This window comes from Xyrauchen texanus, chromosome 2 (assembly GCF_025860055.1).
Source record: "Xyrauchen texanus isolate HMW12.3.18 chromosome 2, RBS_HiC_50CHRs, whole genome shotgun sequence".
NCBI lineage: Eukaryota > Metazoa > Chordata > Actinopteri > Cypriniformes > Catostomidae > Xyrauchen > Xyrauchen texanus.
Window position 1 is genome coordinate 19,509,167 of NC_068277.1, and position 14,551 is coordinate 19,523,717.

The window sequence follows — 14,551 nt, forward strand, 5'->3', positions numbered from 1 at the left end:
CTTTTTTTTCTTCTTCTTTTTTTTTTGGTCCTCTTTCCTCAGGGAGTTGAAGGAAGAGCTACCTGCTTCTTCTGTGTGGCAGTGTTGTATTCCTGAGCCCAGTGCTGTAACTACAGTCCATCTGCTCAGGGCCTCTGGCCTCAGTCTGCCCAAACAATCAGGTTTAAACTCACCACTTCATCATTTAAATTCAGCCTGTCTCATGCACTGTTCTGTGTAATCATGACTTAAAGGGACAACTGCTACTAGCTGTTAAGGTAATACACCTCCAAGCAGACCTGTGATCTTTGTAAACTTAAAGGGGTGAATTCACTAAACAGTTGCACCACTTTTGCATGGCGTTTCAGAGCAAAAACCTTATTCACTAACCACCCGCTCTCTAGTATAAGCAGACGCGGTCAGTGTTGAAATAGCGCTTTGTCTTGAATATCTAAATTAAGTAATTGTCATTCCTTTCCATGCAAACACGCCTCCTTTCTCTGTAAATTAGATAATTACAGATTTTGCTTCATTCAAAAACTCAATTTGACCTGTGCAATAAACTCTGCACTATTACAGTCAGAGGAAAACAGGCAACAAACTGCATTTTATTAAAAAGAGATGCTTGTGTACATTTCTTATTGATCATGCGTGCAGTCATTTAATAAATAATTATTAAATGGTGGATCAGAGTGCTTTCACCTGGCTTATATCCAGATGTGCGGTGGAGTCAAGCACACCTTTGGCATATTCAAGAGAGGATTGAGGTGTCTTGATCATAGTGGAGAGATGTTGTACAGCGCACAGAACCAGACAGCAAGATTGGAATTGCACAGTGTAAATTGTGTTCGGCACAGATTTTGTGGAGTAGTTCCTCAGAAAAAGCAGCATAAACTACCAATGAAGGAGTCCATAATACTTATGTTTTATTTTTCAAGTCTACTGAATCTATATGATACCTTTGTGTGAGAAAAACACCTGAAATTTAAGTAATTATTTACTGAAAATGCCATGCGTATTTCTTGAATGTGAGACTTTGCCATTGATTCTTTTAAAGTTATTTATCTGTATTTCTAATGAAACAAACCATTGCAGAGGATTTAATACATTGGCCTAATGGTGTGTTCACATACAATGCGAAGAAAATTTTCGACTTTGCATTGCTCACGTGAGTTTGACCGCTGGATTATAAATTTGTGTTTAAACTTGTGTTCGCACATATTTTGAGAACTTACCAAGTAGTCAAACTTCCTTGCTCATTTTCCTCCAAGCAAGTGTCTTTTTTCGTCCGGTCTCTGTACATGTATGACATTGTGTCATACAATTCCGGGTGCCCACACACAGCTACAATAATTTTTCATAACTTTTTCCAGATTTCTTCTGCTACTATGTCAGTGCGTCAATGACATCCAGACAATCTCAATGCTGATAGGCTTTCGCGACAACGCGTCATGCGGATGTTTCGCTCGAGTTAAAAAAACTTGTGCGAATACGTGAAGGAAGCAATTGTGCGTGTTCGAGTCACGCCATTCGCTTTTATTCCTGAATTCTCATCTATTTGCATCTTTGCAATTACTTTTTATGTAATCGCGCCGCACGAAACGCTCGCTTCGCGTTGTATGTGAATGCACCATAAGGGTTATGGGCTCTTCCAGTGTGCCACTCTGCTTTGTACAGCTGTTAGCAAATATGTATTCTTTTGTAGAATGCAACTGGCACTGTTAGAGTCGACTATGCCTTCAACTATTGTCTTCCTTTCTACATCAGTTCCTGATGTTTATGCTGTCATTCGTTGTGAGGAGGACTCTGTCAGGACTCGAGTTTTCAAAAAAGATGGAAATCCGGAATTGAATATCAAGGCCATATTTTACAGCAGGAATCAAAAACCTAAAATATCCATTGAGGTTAGAGGCTACTGCTCAATATTTTGTGAAGGTGTTCATTTGGCACTGTTTCTTCTTTTCTGTTATAATAGTGAAATATTGAAAACATTTAGCCATTATCACTTTTATGTTTGCATTAATGTGGCGGAGAGTAACTCTGTGTGTTTGTGTGTGTGTGTGTGTGTGTGTGTGTGTGTGTGTGTGTGTGTGTGTGTGTGTGTGTGTGTGTGTGTGTGTGTGTGTGTGTGTGTCATGAGTAGCTGTGGAGAAGAGGCTTGCTGTTGGATTCCTTCCTGGGAGGAGCACGTTTTCAGACAGGAGGTAACGAACGAGAAAGGAACAGAGTGATTGACTTGCAGGGTGGCCAATCACAAGGATGTGTTTTTGTAGAGACCTCCTCAAGCCAGTGCCTGACTGACCTATGACTGACTGGTGTGTTCAAAGTAATGATCGATGATGACAATGCTGGACTAAACCAGAAAACAGCAAAATATCTGCCATTTCTTGAAGAGAGTTTCACAGGTAGAATTTCACCAAAGTGCATAGCCATTAACTTATTAAAGGGACAATCCCCCTGGGCCAACCTTGGGTCACGCGCCTTGCTCAAGGGTACCATGGTGATGGCTCATCATGGCACACTTTCTATGGGGGAATTCAAGTGGGTATTAAACCAGCAACCTTTTGGTTACCAGCCAAGAGCCTTTAGCACTACACTACACCACCCAAAGATATCATAGACAAGGTGACAAAAACGAATCATATGGCAAAACACTTCTTTAGATTTGTCATTTACATGATTTGAAAAAAGTCGTCAGAGTATAATCATGCTCATAATGTTCTATTATTTTCATATTTGATGAAAGAATTTCTTGAATTATTTTACCAGTGATAATGTTAATGTAGAAAAGTGATTCTCTATACAATCCCTGGCTAAATATTTAGTTTAAATCCTAAACAAACATGATTACTAAATATAAAATTCCAACACTAATTCATTATATGTTATTCAATTTATTGATTTGACTGTTAAATTATGGTTTAGGTACATCTCTCAGTGAGTTATTAAGGCGCTGTCTACACAGCTTATGGAAGGAGAAGCCTTTACTATCATGAGAAATGTGAATCTGATAACATTTACATTTATTCATTTGGCAGACGCTTTTATCCAAAGCGACTTACAAAAGAGGAAAACATAAGCGAATCATCTTAAGGAGACAGTGGTACGAAAAGTGCCATACTACAAAGTTTCACTATCATCAGAATAGTATACAAAATTTAAGTGCAACAAGAAATGTAAATTTTTTTTATTTTTTTATTGACCGGTTAAGTGCTTTTGATATGAGTTTTGTACTGATCAGATCAGTAATACATATTTCAGTCTATTGTCTGTCTATGGTGTTTTTGAACACAGACCTTCAAAACAACAACAGTGAAAAATGAAGTAAATGTTTTGTTCTTGTCCTATATGAAAAGGGGTCATGTCAATTTTGTTTTCACTTATTATGTTAGAAGGGTTTTTGCACATGAAACTCTCAGTTTTTGTGCACTTCCCCTTTAAGACCTCAATATACATGACCCCTGTTATTATTGGCTAATATCTTTGCAGAGAAAACTGTACATAAAGCTGACAACAGTGAAAATATTCCAAACTAAAACATGCTGCAAATGTGAATGGTTAATAAATCTATCCAGCTGTAAGGCAGATTTGTTAGGGATGGTCGTCCCTGGGGCTCCCCCATGTAAGGAAAAACTGAATGTTCAGTGAGCTGTGGTTCTCCTTGATCTTTCTGCAGCTTATATAAGGGACAGTTGGCAACCTTACTAGCATACAGTGCATTCGGAAAGTATTCATAGCTTCTACAAACAATACCCCATAATGACAACATGAAAGAAGTTTGTTTGAAATCTTTACAAATTTATAAAAAATTTCAAATCACATGTACAGAAGTATTTACAGCCTTTGCTCAATACTTTGTTGAAGCACCTTTGGCACCAATTACAGCCTCAATTATTTTTGTGTATGATGCTACAAGCTTGGCACACCTATTTTTGGGCAGTTTCTCTAAATCTTCTTAATAGGACCTCTCAAGCTCCATCAGGTTGGATGGGGAGCGTCAGTGCACAGCCATTTTCAGATCTCTCCAGAGATGTTCAATCGGGTTCAAGTCTGGGCTCTGCCTGGGCCTCTCAAGGACATTCACAGAGTTGTCCCGTAGCCACTCCTTTGTTATCTTGGTCGTGTGCTTAGGGCCGTTGTCCTGTTGGAAGATGAACCTTCGCCCCAGTCTGAGGTCCAGAGTGCTCTGGAGCAGGTTTTCATCAAGGATGTCTCTGTACATTGCTGCATTCATCTTTCCCTCGATCCTGACTAGTCTCCCAGTTCCTGCTGCTGAAAAACATCCCCACAGCACGAAGCTTCCACCAACATGCTTCACTGTAGGGATTGTACTGGCCAGGTGATGAGTGGTGATTCCTCCAGACATGATGCTTGCCATTCAGGCCAAAGAGTTCAATATTTGTTTCATCAGACCAGAGAAATTTGTTTCTCATGGTCAGAGTCCTTTAGGTGCCTTTTGGCAAATTCCAGGCGGGCTGTCATGTGCCTTTTACTGAGTACAGGCCTGATTGGTGTAGTGCTGCAGAGATGGTTGTTCTTCTGGAAGGTTCTCCTCTCTCCACAGAGAAACGCTGGAGCTCTGTCAGAGTGACCATTGGGTTCTTGGTCACCCCCTTGACTAAGGCCCTTCTGCCCCGATCGCTCAGTTTGGCCGGGTAGCAGCCAGCACTAGGAAGAGTCCTGGTGGTTCCAAACTTCTTCCATTTACGGATGATAGAGGCCATTGTGCTCATTGGGACCTTCAATGCTGTAGAAATTATTCTGTACCCTTCCCCAGATCTGTGCCGGAGGTCTATAGACAATTCCTTGGCCTTCATGGCTTGGTTTGTGCTCTTACATGCACTGTTAACTGTGGGACCTTATATAGACAGGTGTGTGCCTCTCCAAATCATGTCCAATCAACTGAATTTACCACAGGTGGTCTCCAATCAAGTTTTAGAAACATCTTAAGGATGATCAGTGGAAACAGGATGCATCTGAGCTCAATTTTGAGTGTCATGGCAAAGGCTGTTAATACTTATGTACGTATGACTTTTTTTAAAAATTTTCTTTTTTTTTATAAATTTTCAAAGATTTCAAACTAATTCTTTCATGTTGTCATTATGGGGTATTGTTTGAAATATCAAAATAATGAATTTAATCAATTTTTGAATAAGGCTTTAACATAACAAAATGAGGAAAAGTGAAGTGCTGTGAATACTTTCCGGATGCACTGTATACTTAACCACTGTCTTTCACTGCATTCCATGCTATGCATTCTATTTACATAATAAAATAATTAATTCAATTCAAAATAATATTTTTTTTTACAGTAAATTTCTTCATCATCCTTCCAGAGGAAGAGCAGGAACAACTAGAAATTTAGAGACATTTTATGACATCTTTCTTGTGGATGTTTCTGATAAATGTGTTATTTCAATCACAGAGTTGTGTGTCTATAGCTGAAAATGTTATGAAATCAATAGAGAACACATCTATAGTTTTGATGTTAGTATTTAGTTTTAATAAATGCATAATCAGGAAAGAATTTGTTGTTTCATTATGCAGTGAAATTGAATTGTTCTGCAAAGTTGAGTGCCTGTTTTGTTCGCTGTGTGAATTGTTTTGAGAGCACTGATTATAGTTTTGAGAAATTTATAAAATCGACTGAGAAAAACTGTAACAGGAAGAAAGGAAGAAAAAAAAGAAAGACTCTTAAAGCAAAATAAAGTGCTTTTGTGTGCGTTTTGACAGCTGAATTTTTAAATCACAAACATTGCTCATTGTGCATTTCAATATTCTGTCAATGTAATGTAGTCTAGGGGATGTTTTGACACTTTGAAAAGGCGTAAAATATGCCCTCGCAGGGCTTTTCAATGGAAGAATAATAATGGTAGCCTAGTGTGGCAGGGCGGGGCCAGGTAATGATTCTACACACCCGGTCCCTTATCAAGCCTCAGATTGGGATAAAGGCAGACTGCGGAGGATGGTGCAGGAGAGAGAGATCGTGTGTGTGTGTGTGTGTGTGTGTGTGTGTGTGTGTGTGTGTGTGTGTGTGTGTGTGTGTGTGTGTGTGTGTGTGTGTGTGTGTGTGTGTGTGTGTGTGTGTGTGTGTGTGTGTGTGTGTGTGTGTGTGTGTGTGTGTGTGTGTGTGTGTGTGTGTGTGTGTGTGTGTGTGTGTGTGTGTGTGTGTGTGTGTGTGTGTGTGTGTGTGTGTGTGGGGGGTTAGTGCGCTGCGCTACAAACCTGGGGACCTGAGTTCAATTCCCGCTCATGGCCAACACCAGTGAGGATTATCTGAACCGGTCCCGGGCCTCCCCTAGGTCGACTCAGCCTAAAATGAGTACCTGGTGTGGTGTGTAAAACATCACCACTGAGGAGACAAAGGCGGTCGGGCGTGGTGCTGGCCACCCACCCCCTCGTGTACCGTTCCGGCCTTCATAGGTGCTCGCTAACAGCACTTTCCCCTACAGTCTGTTCAGGCTAAATGGGGGATCTTTGTCTTTGTTTGTGTTTGTCTTTGGTTTAAGTTAATCGTTAAAATATTATTTATGTCGTCAAGACGGTTCTCGCCTCCTTTCCATTGAACTGCTTTACACTGGTGCTGAAACCCGGGAAGGAGGAGGGATACGCCGTAGTAGAGTTCTTGCCACTACCGTCCACCCCAACGGAGCAGCCGCGGCCATCTGCCGGGGGACGAGAAGCCCGGCCGCCTGGAAGCGGAGGAACGGCCTCTGACTGTGAGGGGAGAAGGGGCTCCTAACCGACCGCCTGGAGCGGTCAGGACTACTGCCAGGTCCGAGGAGTCCCCTACCAGATGCTGAAATGCGGTGGGATATGGCTCGCTGCCGACCGCCTGGAGTGGGAGAACCGCTGCCAGGGGCTGGGGGAGACCCCTTCTGTTCCCCGAGAACGTGGCGGGGCGATCCGTCCACCAGGGGCTGGAGCACTGCCTCCAATCCACCCGAGAGGCGCGGCTGTCGTCCGTTAGAGGGTGGAGGAGTGGCCGAGGAACAAGCTACGGCATATCGGAGAACTGGCGAGTATGCCGTTTTTTTTTTCATATCTCTTTCTCCTCTCTCTCTCTCTCTCTCACTGCCGCTCCGCGTTGGCCTTTTCCTTCTCGTTTAAATTTTACAGTGTTTTTTTGGGTGGTACTACACTATTACAGGAAGAACCCCCCCATTTTCATAATTTCTGTTTCCCTCCACTTGCTCCCTCCCTCATCCAGGTAGACGGGGCGAAAGGCACGCCCCTCCCCAGGGAAAGGGGGGGGGGTGTACGTCATGCCGGGGGCTCCCCAGCCTGAGAGAACGAGGGAGGAATGTGGCTTGACGACATAAATAATATAATGCAAACACACAAATGATGGGCAGCTGCCCGTAAATGCTCTCTCTCTGTCGCACTACCATCCACAGTCAGCCTTAATCCCTCTCGGAGGCTTGATTAGCCTGATAAGGGACCAGGTGTGTAGAATCACGACCCAGCCCCGCCCTCTGCCCTGTCACACTACCATTTATCGGTTGATTTTCCTGAAAAGTGTAAACACTGTGTCTCTGTGGCACAATCAGGCATTCCTCTGTTTGTTAGATCCTCCAGCCAGACAGCAACATTTACTCAACCAGTGGTGTGAGTTTGGGGTGGTACTGAGAAAACAATGTTTATTTTTGACAGCTATTATAATGGCAATGTGAATGATCACAATGAACTGAAAAATGTATAGAGAATAGAGATCATGAAAAACAAAACAGAAGAAATACCTCACTAAATATCAAACAATTCATCATCTGTTGGGACTGTTTTTTGAGTGGGCTGTTATTTCCCTTTGGAGCACAAATCTACTAAGTTAATCAAATTATCTCTGTAATTCAAGTCAAGTCAGAAATCCTATTACAATAAAAGATAAATCAATCCAACTATCACTACAAAAACAAATTGAAAAATGTATAGTGTTAATGTGTAAAAGAAACATTTTAGAACTGGATAAATTCTGTATCTCACAAAAAGAAAAGTACAGTCAGTAATCCAGTCCCCATATCTGCTAGTCAAACATGGAAAATAAAAAAGTTCTGATCATTTTGATTATCAAACTTTTTATAATTTTAGCAAACAGAATGTACCAATTTTAATCAAAACCACAAATTTATGTGGGTTGTAAATTCATTACAAAGCACCTGCCAAACCTATGCAGAGATTTGATCTACTGTTAATAAATCAAGCTTATTGAACTCTGTCCAATATTACGTCATGCTTGTGATATTGTTTGCAGCAAAAACTGGTTTGTCTTGAAACACAACTTGTTTCTAATGAGCATGATGACCATACACTTAAATATATAGGACACAAAACCCACAATCATTTCAAGCAGTTGCTCACACTGATCCTGGTGTGCGTCGGATAAAAGAAACTTTCCAACAGCCGGACAAACAGAACTAAAGGTAGGCATGTTTATACAAATTAACACTTGTATTTCTGTGAAGGATTTACAGTGCTGTTTGTCAATATATAAAAAGTGAAAGTGATCAGTTATATCTGAACTCCTCTACACTACACTCAGTGATTATTATAATCTAGCTTCCCTCAATTAATTAAGCAAAAACAATGTATTTTTAGTGATCAGACAATTAATAAAATCTGAATTGTAAAAATATTTTTTAAATGAAATGAGATTTTGATTTAACTGCCAGAATGTTTAATAAGGGGCACATTAATGGACAGTCAATTTTAATAGTTTCCAAGTTTAAAACTCAACAGCTTTTTCTCAGTTTATTTGTGACGTTTTTAAGCCTGCTTACTGAGAATCTGTATTTGTGTCCTGTAATCTCAGTGTTATATCTATCAGGTTGCTATAAGAATTCTTTAGGCACTATGGATCCAAAGCAAATGTGGAGTTACGTGAAATCTCCTCCAGTAAAGAATATACCTTGCCTTGGTATGTAACCTGTAACAAAAGGAGAGTTCTACATTTTAAACAATGTCTTATTTTGTACTTAATGAACATACATAACTAGTATACTGTATTAACACAAACGTTTATTTCAGTGATTTCAAAACTACTCTTCATGGCCATTCCCATTGCTCAGATCGCAATAGGTGCGTTGCAATGAATCTAATGTCCAAAAAGTTGTTCATGAGCTGTAGTGTTGCTTTAATGTTTTAAACTGCTGTTATGCTCTACACTTACACAGGTGCCATATATATGCAAGAATGTCCACAGCAGCACTATATCCCAATTTATGTGCTGGTATGTGGAGTGTTTGGTGTGTTTCTGGCCTTGCTGTCTTGTCTACCCTGTGCTAAAGAGACGGAGGAAGGAGGATCTAATGTACTGTCTCTTATCTGCACTGTGTGGAATGCTCTGGTTTCTACCTTCATATTCTGCTGGGTTATCAGTGGTAAGAAAGGGTGGGGTACGTGGGTGGAAGAGGTCGTTTAATGTGTTCATAGGTCTATGGCATCTTCTACACGTTGTTTGGCTAATCCATTAACAAGTGACTTGCTAATCAAACAATAGATTTTTATAATGAAATGCTTAGAATTCTAAGTTGTCAAGCTGGATGGGAAATACAGTAGACATGTTTTTGTGTGTTCTCTGTGCATTCCTTAAATTTGGGTGGGTATATGAACTTTGGTTCAGTAAAAAGACTTAGATCAAGTCTGTTAACCTCAACAAAGGTTAAAATGGTGAAAAGGTGAAAAGAGAAAAATAGGCACACGCTCAAGTGAACATACAGTATATGGGGTATGCGTTGCTGGCAAAATATTGCAAAAAAATGTTTTGTAAAAGCATTCCTTTTTCTATTATTATAAAAATAAGCGTGATTGTCCATGATAATATTTCCAATGTTATTTTATATAGAGATTTAAATAAATATGTTGACTCTTTGTTCAGGCAGTGTGTGGATTTACACTATCTATCCTCCCAACTACAACCAAACACTGGCTGGAGTTCCCTACTGCAATAAGACTCTCTACCTTTTTGCATTCTGGACCACCACACTGGGATACATTCTATTGGCTCTGGTGCTATTGATTGGGTGTTGTTTTTGTATCTGTACTTGTGTGTTTGGATTGGCCAAAAACTGAGCCAGATGGGATCTAATTATGAATGAAAATGAGTCTTACATTTTTGTCAACCTTTTTGACCTCATTAATGTCAGGGTATTATGAGAGTATGTTGAATTAATGTCATGGCCAGTTTGTAAGCCATCTTGATGAAGTTGGATGGCTTTGTGTGCTAAACTCAAATAAAGTTTCTGTAAAACTCATTTAAAAAAAAAAAAAGTAATTTAAGAAGAATGGTAAAAAAATGAATGAATGAATAAATAAATAAGCATTACAGTTTTTGACAATTGCTTACACACTATTTCTGAAACAATGGCTTCTTGTCTCTATACACACAAAATCCCAAAGCACACACACAACATGCAAAACATCATGTCATAGCACTCACACCTACATGTACATGCACAAATATATACAGTATGTATATTACACTATAACCAGAAATACAAGAGTGGGAAAATTACAATTTCTTTCATTCTAAAAACATTGTTTTCATCTTGTTCTTTCATCTCAATCTCTGAAGAAATAATTTTCACACGTGAGAACTGGGTGTAGGTAATTGGTAAATGAGTGTGGCATTTTGAATGTCAGTGTTTTTCAAACGAAAAACAAGAGCTGTTAGTTTTGAATGATGTGATGTGCTTGCAGTTCCCTATCTGTCACTCACTCGACGTTGTGTCGATGAGTTGACACTAGGGGTCGCTCCTGCGGAGCCCAGACATCTCTGATCTTGAGAAAAGGCCAATGGAAATTGGCATGTGGAATTTGTATGCCACTCCCCTGGACATACGGGTATAATAGGAGTGACGCTGCAAACACACATCAGATATCTTCTTCGGAGCCGAGCGAGCAAGTCACAGAGCTGAATTCCTCTTCCGCCTCCTTTCATCTCTCCACGCTGTTGGATCTACGGCGCTTTCCAGCGGTCCTCCCACTCGCACACTACGGTTGTGCTGAGCAAACACCCCTGGGCGCTTCAGCAGCAGAAAAGCAAGAAGTTCACGCCGTGAATAACTTTGTTTATATATATACATATATATATATATATATATATATATATATATATATATATATATACATATATATATATATATATATATATATAACATACAAAAAAGTTGTATTTTCTAGAAAAGACTGGTGCAAACAGAAAGCGTCTTTTTCAAGATGCCTTTTCAAGATGCCTTTTCATTTGTGTTTATTTCCTGGTTGCGGTCGGTGTCTCTCCCCATCTGATGGCCACGATCGCTGCCTTTCGTGTCTGGGTGCCACCCACGCAGAGTCAGCATTCGTGTTTGGTTCATGTCCTCACTGCGAGGACATGACCATGGCTACGTTGCGGTCGCTGCTCACCCTCATAAGAGCGCAAGCCACCCCAGCGGCTCCCCGACTCGGTCCTTCTACCTACGGGTATGAGGCGGGGTCGGTTAGCAATGGGGACAATATGGGGGCCTAGGTGGGAGCATCTCTGCCGGGTATTCTCCCACTCCCCGTCATGCTTGTATGCTCTAACCTAGCGCTGGGGCGAGGTTGCCGGTTTGTTTCATGGCGGACCCGCGATCTCGTTCGGGGCGCCTGATGACGATGAGCTGCCGATCTGCAGCATCGGAGAGCGGGTTTGTCATGTCTGATGCTGAGGACTCGGCTGGACTCCCACCCTCGGGTGCGGTGGCTCAGTCACAGCCAGACGCGGAGCTGACGGCCATGCTTGCCCGGGCAGCCATGAGTGTCGGGCTGGAGTGGAATCCTCCGCCCCCGAACCCTTGCGGCTCGACGATTGGTTCCTGGGGCCAGAGCGCCACTCACGGCCACGCTCTGCCCCCGTTCCTTTCTTCCCGGAGGTGCATGATGAGCTCACACTCTCGTGGCAGGCAACTTTCACTGCCCGCACGCGATCCGTGAGCTCCTCCACTCTCACTACCCTCGATGGCAGGGTGGCAAGGGGCAACTTGGCGATTCCCCAGGTGGATCAAGCGGTTGCGGTGCACTTGTGCATGCAAAGAGCCGCCACCTGGCGGAACCATCCGAGGCTCCCGTCCAGGGCCTGTAGGCTGACGTCATCCCTGACGGCTAAGGCCTACAGCGCCGCTGAACATGCCGCCTCCACCTTGCATGCCATGGCTTTCCTGCAGGTGCACCAAGCCAAGGCACTCAGAGAACTACACGAGGATAGTCCTGACCCCGGTCTAATGCAGGAGCTGCGCTCGGCGACCGACTTCACCCTACGGGCAATGAAGGTCATGAGCAGGCGATGTCCACACTGGTGGTCCAGGAACGCCACCTCTGGCTCAACCTGGTTGAGTCGTGAGATACGTTTTGCAGACCTGGTCACAAGATTAGGTACACAAGTTAATGTTTTCACTGAGTGTGCCACTTTTAGTGTGGGGAAAAAACCTGTAAGAGTAAATGGAATGGAGATTATATGTCATGTTTTCTTATAATAAATGGTCTACTCTAAAAAATTGTATCTCCTTAATAGCACTTAGACTGAAGAAAAATAAGAGAATCCTTATTCTTTGAGCCACTGATTGGTGCCTTAGTTCACAGCTGTCTATTAGAATTGCCCTGTAATAATCACCCATACAGAAAGATAGTCTGTAAACAATTAACACATTAAGTTATGAGCATAAAATGATCTTTGATTTCATTGTCTTGTCTTCATGTAATTTTCACAAATGCAAGCACAATTACTGCAGGTTGGAATATTTGAGAGCGAAAGTGAGACTTCCCCTAATTAAGAAAACATTACAGTTGATCCTGGATAGAAGAATTCAGAAAGATCTGTGCATTGCAAATTACCGAAACTGTGTGACAGATATGATCCAAGTTGAGAGAGAGTATTATTTTCATAAAATAACTACTCAGTAGTCAATTCAGTCAACCACCCAGGAGACAACACCACTCTTGGCGACCTCTTGCGTTCAAGCAGAGACATGACAGACTTAATTGCGAGGGATGGATAAGATACAGTCAACTCAATGTATCAAATTGCTTGTGAAAATTTCTACATGTTGTGCTTTTCATGCAGAAAAAATATATATATTTTCTGTGTTTGTATCCAGTATAAATAATAATTAAATATAAAATAAAAATAATAATTTTGAAAAAGAAATAACCATCATTCTGCCCACATTTTTATTTTTGTTTTTTTGGGTGTACGCATACTGATTAATTAAGCCAGAACAAGAAAGGGGTCATGTAGTTTATGTTTAGTGTTTGCAAACACACTGATAGGTGTACAGCTAGTGCTATAGATACATTTACCACTGTTTAAATTACAGGATTAAGGGCTGTATGCAAAATATATTGCTATGGATGTGAACACATGCCTCCAACAGGAAAATTAGATTTCTCATATATAATGGGTTAACTGAGGAGATTGCATAAGCAGTGGCTTGCAAAAAATGTTCAAGTCAAGCTTGAAAACAGAAGATTTTTCTGCAAAATGTTCTTTTTTTAGTATACCACATTCTGGTTGTAATATATGTGATCATGACAAATACATCCATTATAGATCAACCATATTTCTGCTGAGATACATACAATTGAATGGTTTTACCTAATACAGTCAGGGTTGGGGGAGTAATGAAATACATGTAACGGGAATACGTATTTAAAATACAAAATATAAGTAACTGTATTCCACAACAGATACAATTTAAATCATTGGTAATTAGAATACAGTTACATTCAACAAGTATTTTGATTACTGAAGAGATTACTTTGCATTTTATTGTCATTTGTTTCATTTAATATTTAGTCCTTTCAGATGAAAAACATTTATCCATATAAATGATGCGATCCAAAGTACATTTGAACAGCAGTGAAACACTTTCTTATGATGTGTTCATTCATACGAGCAGACAGAGAAGTCAGTTTGACGTAAGTTTGAAGTAGGTTTGGAGCAGAATAAAATGAATAAACCTTGTGTATATTGCTAAAATGCTATTTCTAGCCATTTTACATGCACATGTTACCAGACACGATCATATTTTTTTATCAAGTAAATTCACATTTAATCATTTATTTTTTCTGGTAAGACCTTTGATATTAGAACAAAATCATATTCTTGATTATAATTTTTTTATTGTTTTCCTGTAAAAATATCTAAAAATCCTGTAAGCAAGATCAATTTGATCTTGTTTTAGAAACAATATTGCATAAGATTTTTAGGGTTTTCAGAGAATGTGTTTTTAACATGTGTATTTTGTCTAATTGTACTGGTAGAATTCACCTGCAGACCTGTAGATTCTTTCCAGTAATACTTTAAAGAGTATTACTGTAATATTCATACTGATATGTTATTTTATAATATAAGTTTGTTACAAGAGATTATTTCATAGTTTTGCAATGGTTGTTCAGTCATTAAGCAAAAATATTTATCACACTATCAGACAAAAGTTTTGACTCTTAATTAATGTTTCTCATTATCTTAATCTTTTGATCTAAAAGCTTATGCTTAAATGCTTGAATTTATATAGACATATATAACTTAGACCATGTATAAATTACTTTATACAAAACTTTT

At 40.2% G+C, this 14,551-nt stretch overlaps 1 protein-coding gene and 1 pseudogene across 2 annotated transcripts; both read left to right on the forward strand.

Moving 5' to 3' along the window:
- The window catches only part of LOC127660385 (calpain-5-like), a 29,574-nt pseudogene extending 23,928 nt beyond the window's left edge, over positions 1-5,646 (forward strand).
- Positions 5,647-8,302: 2,656 nt separating this feature from the next.
- LOC127618992 (transmembrane protein 272-like) lies at positions 8,303-10,145 on the forward strand. 2 transcript variants are annotated; one of them, XM_052091709.1, is made up of 5 exons: positions 8,303-8,396; positions 8,786-8,890; positions 9,001-9,051; positions 9,147-9,353; positions 9,851-10,145. In XM_052091709.1, the coding sequence occupies exons 2-5, from the start codon at positions 8,827-8,829 to the stop codon at positions 10,042-10,044; spliced, it is 516 nt and encodes a 171-aa protein (XP_051947669.1). In that variant the 5' UTR covers positions 8,303-8,396; positions 8,786-8,826; the 3' UTR covers positions 10,045-10,145. The 2 variants fall into 2 exon arrangements, with proteins under 2 accessions (XP_051947669.1, XP_051947677.1); XM_052091717.1 differs by having other exon boundaries at positions 8,344-8,396; positions 8,801-8,890.
- Positions 10,146-14,551: the final 4,406 nt, after the last annotated feature.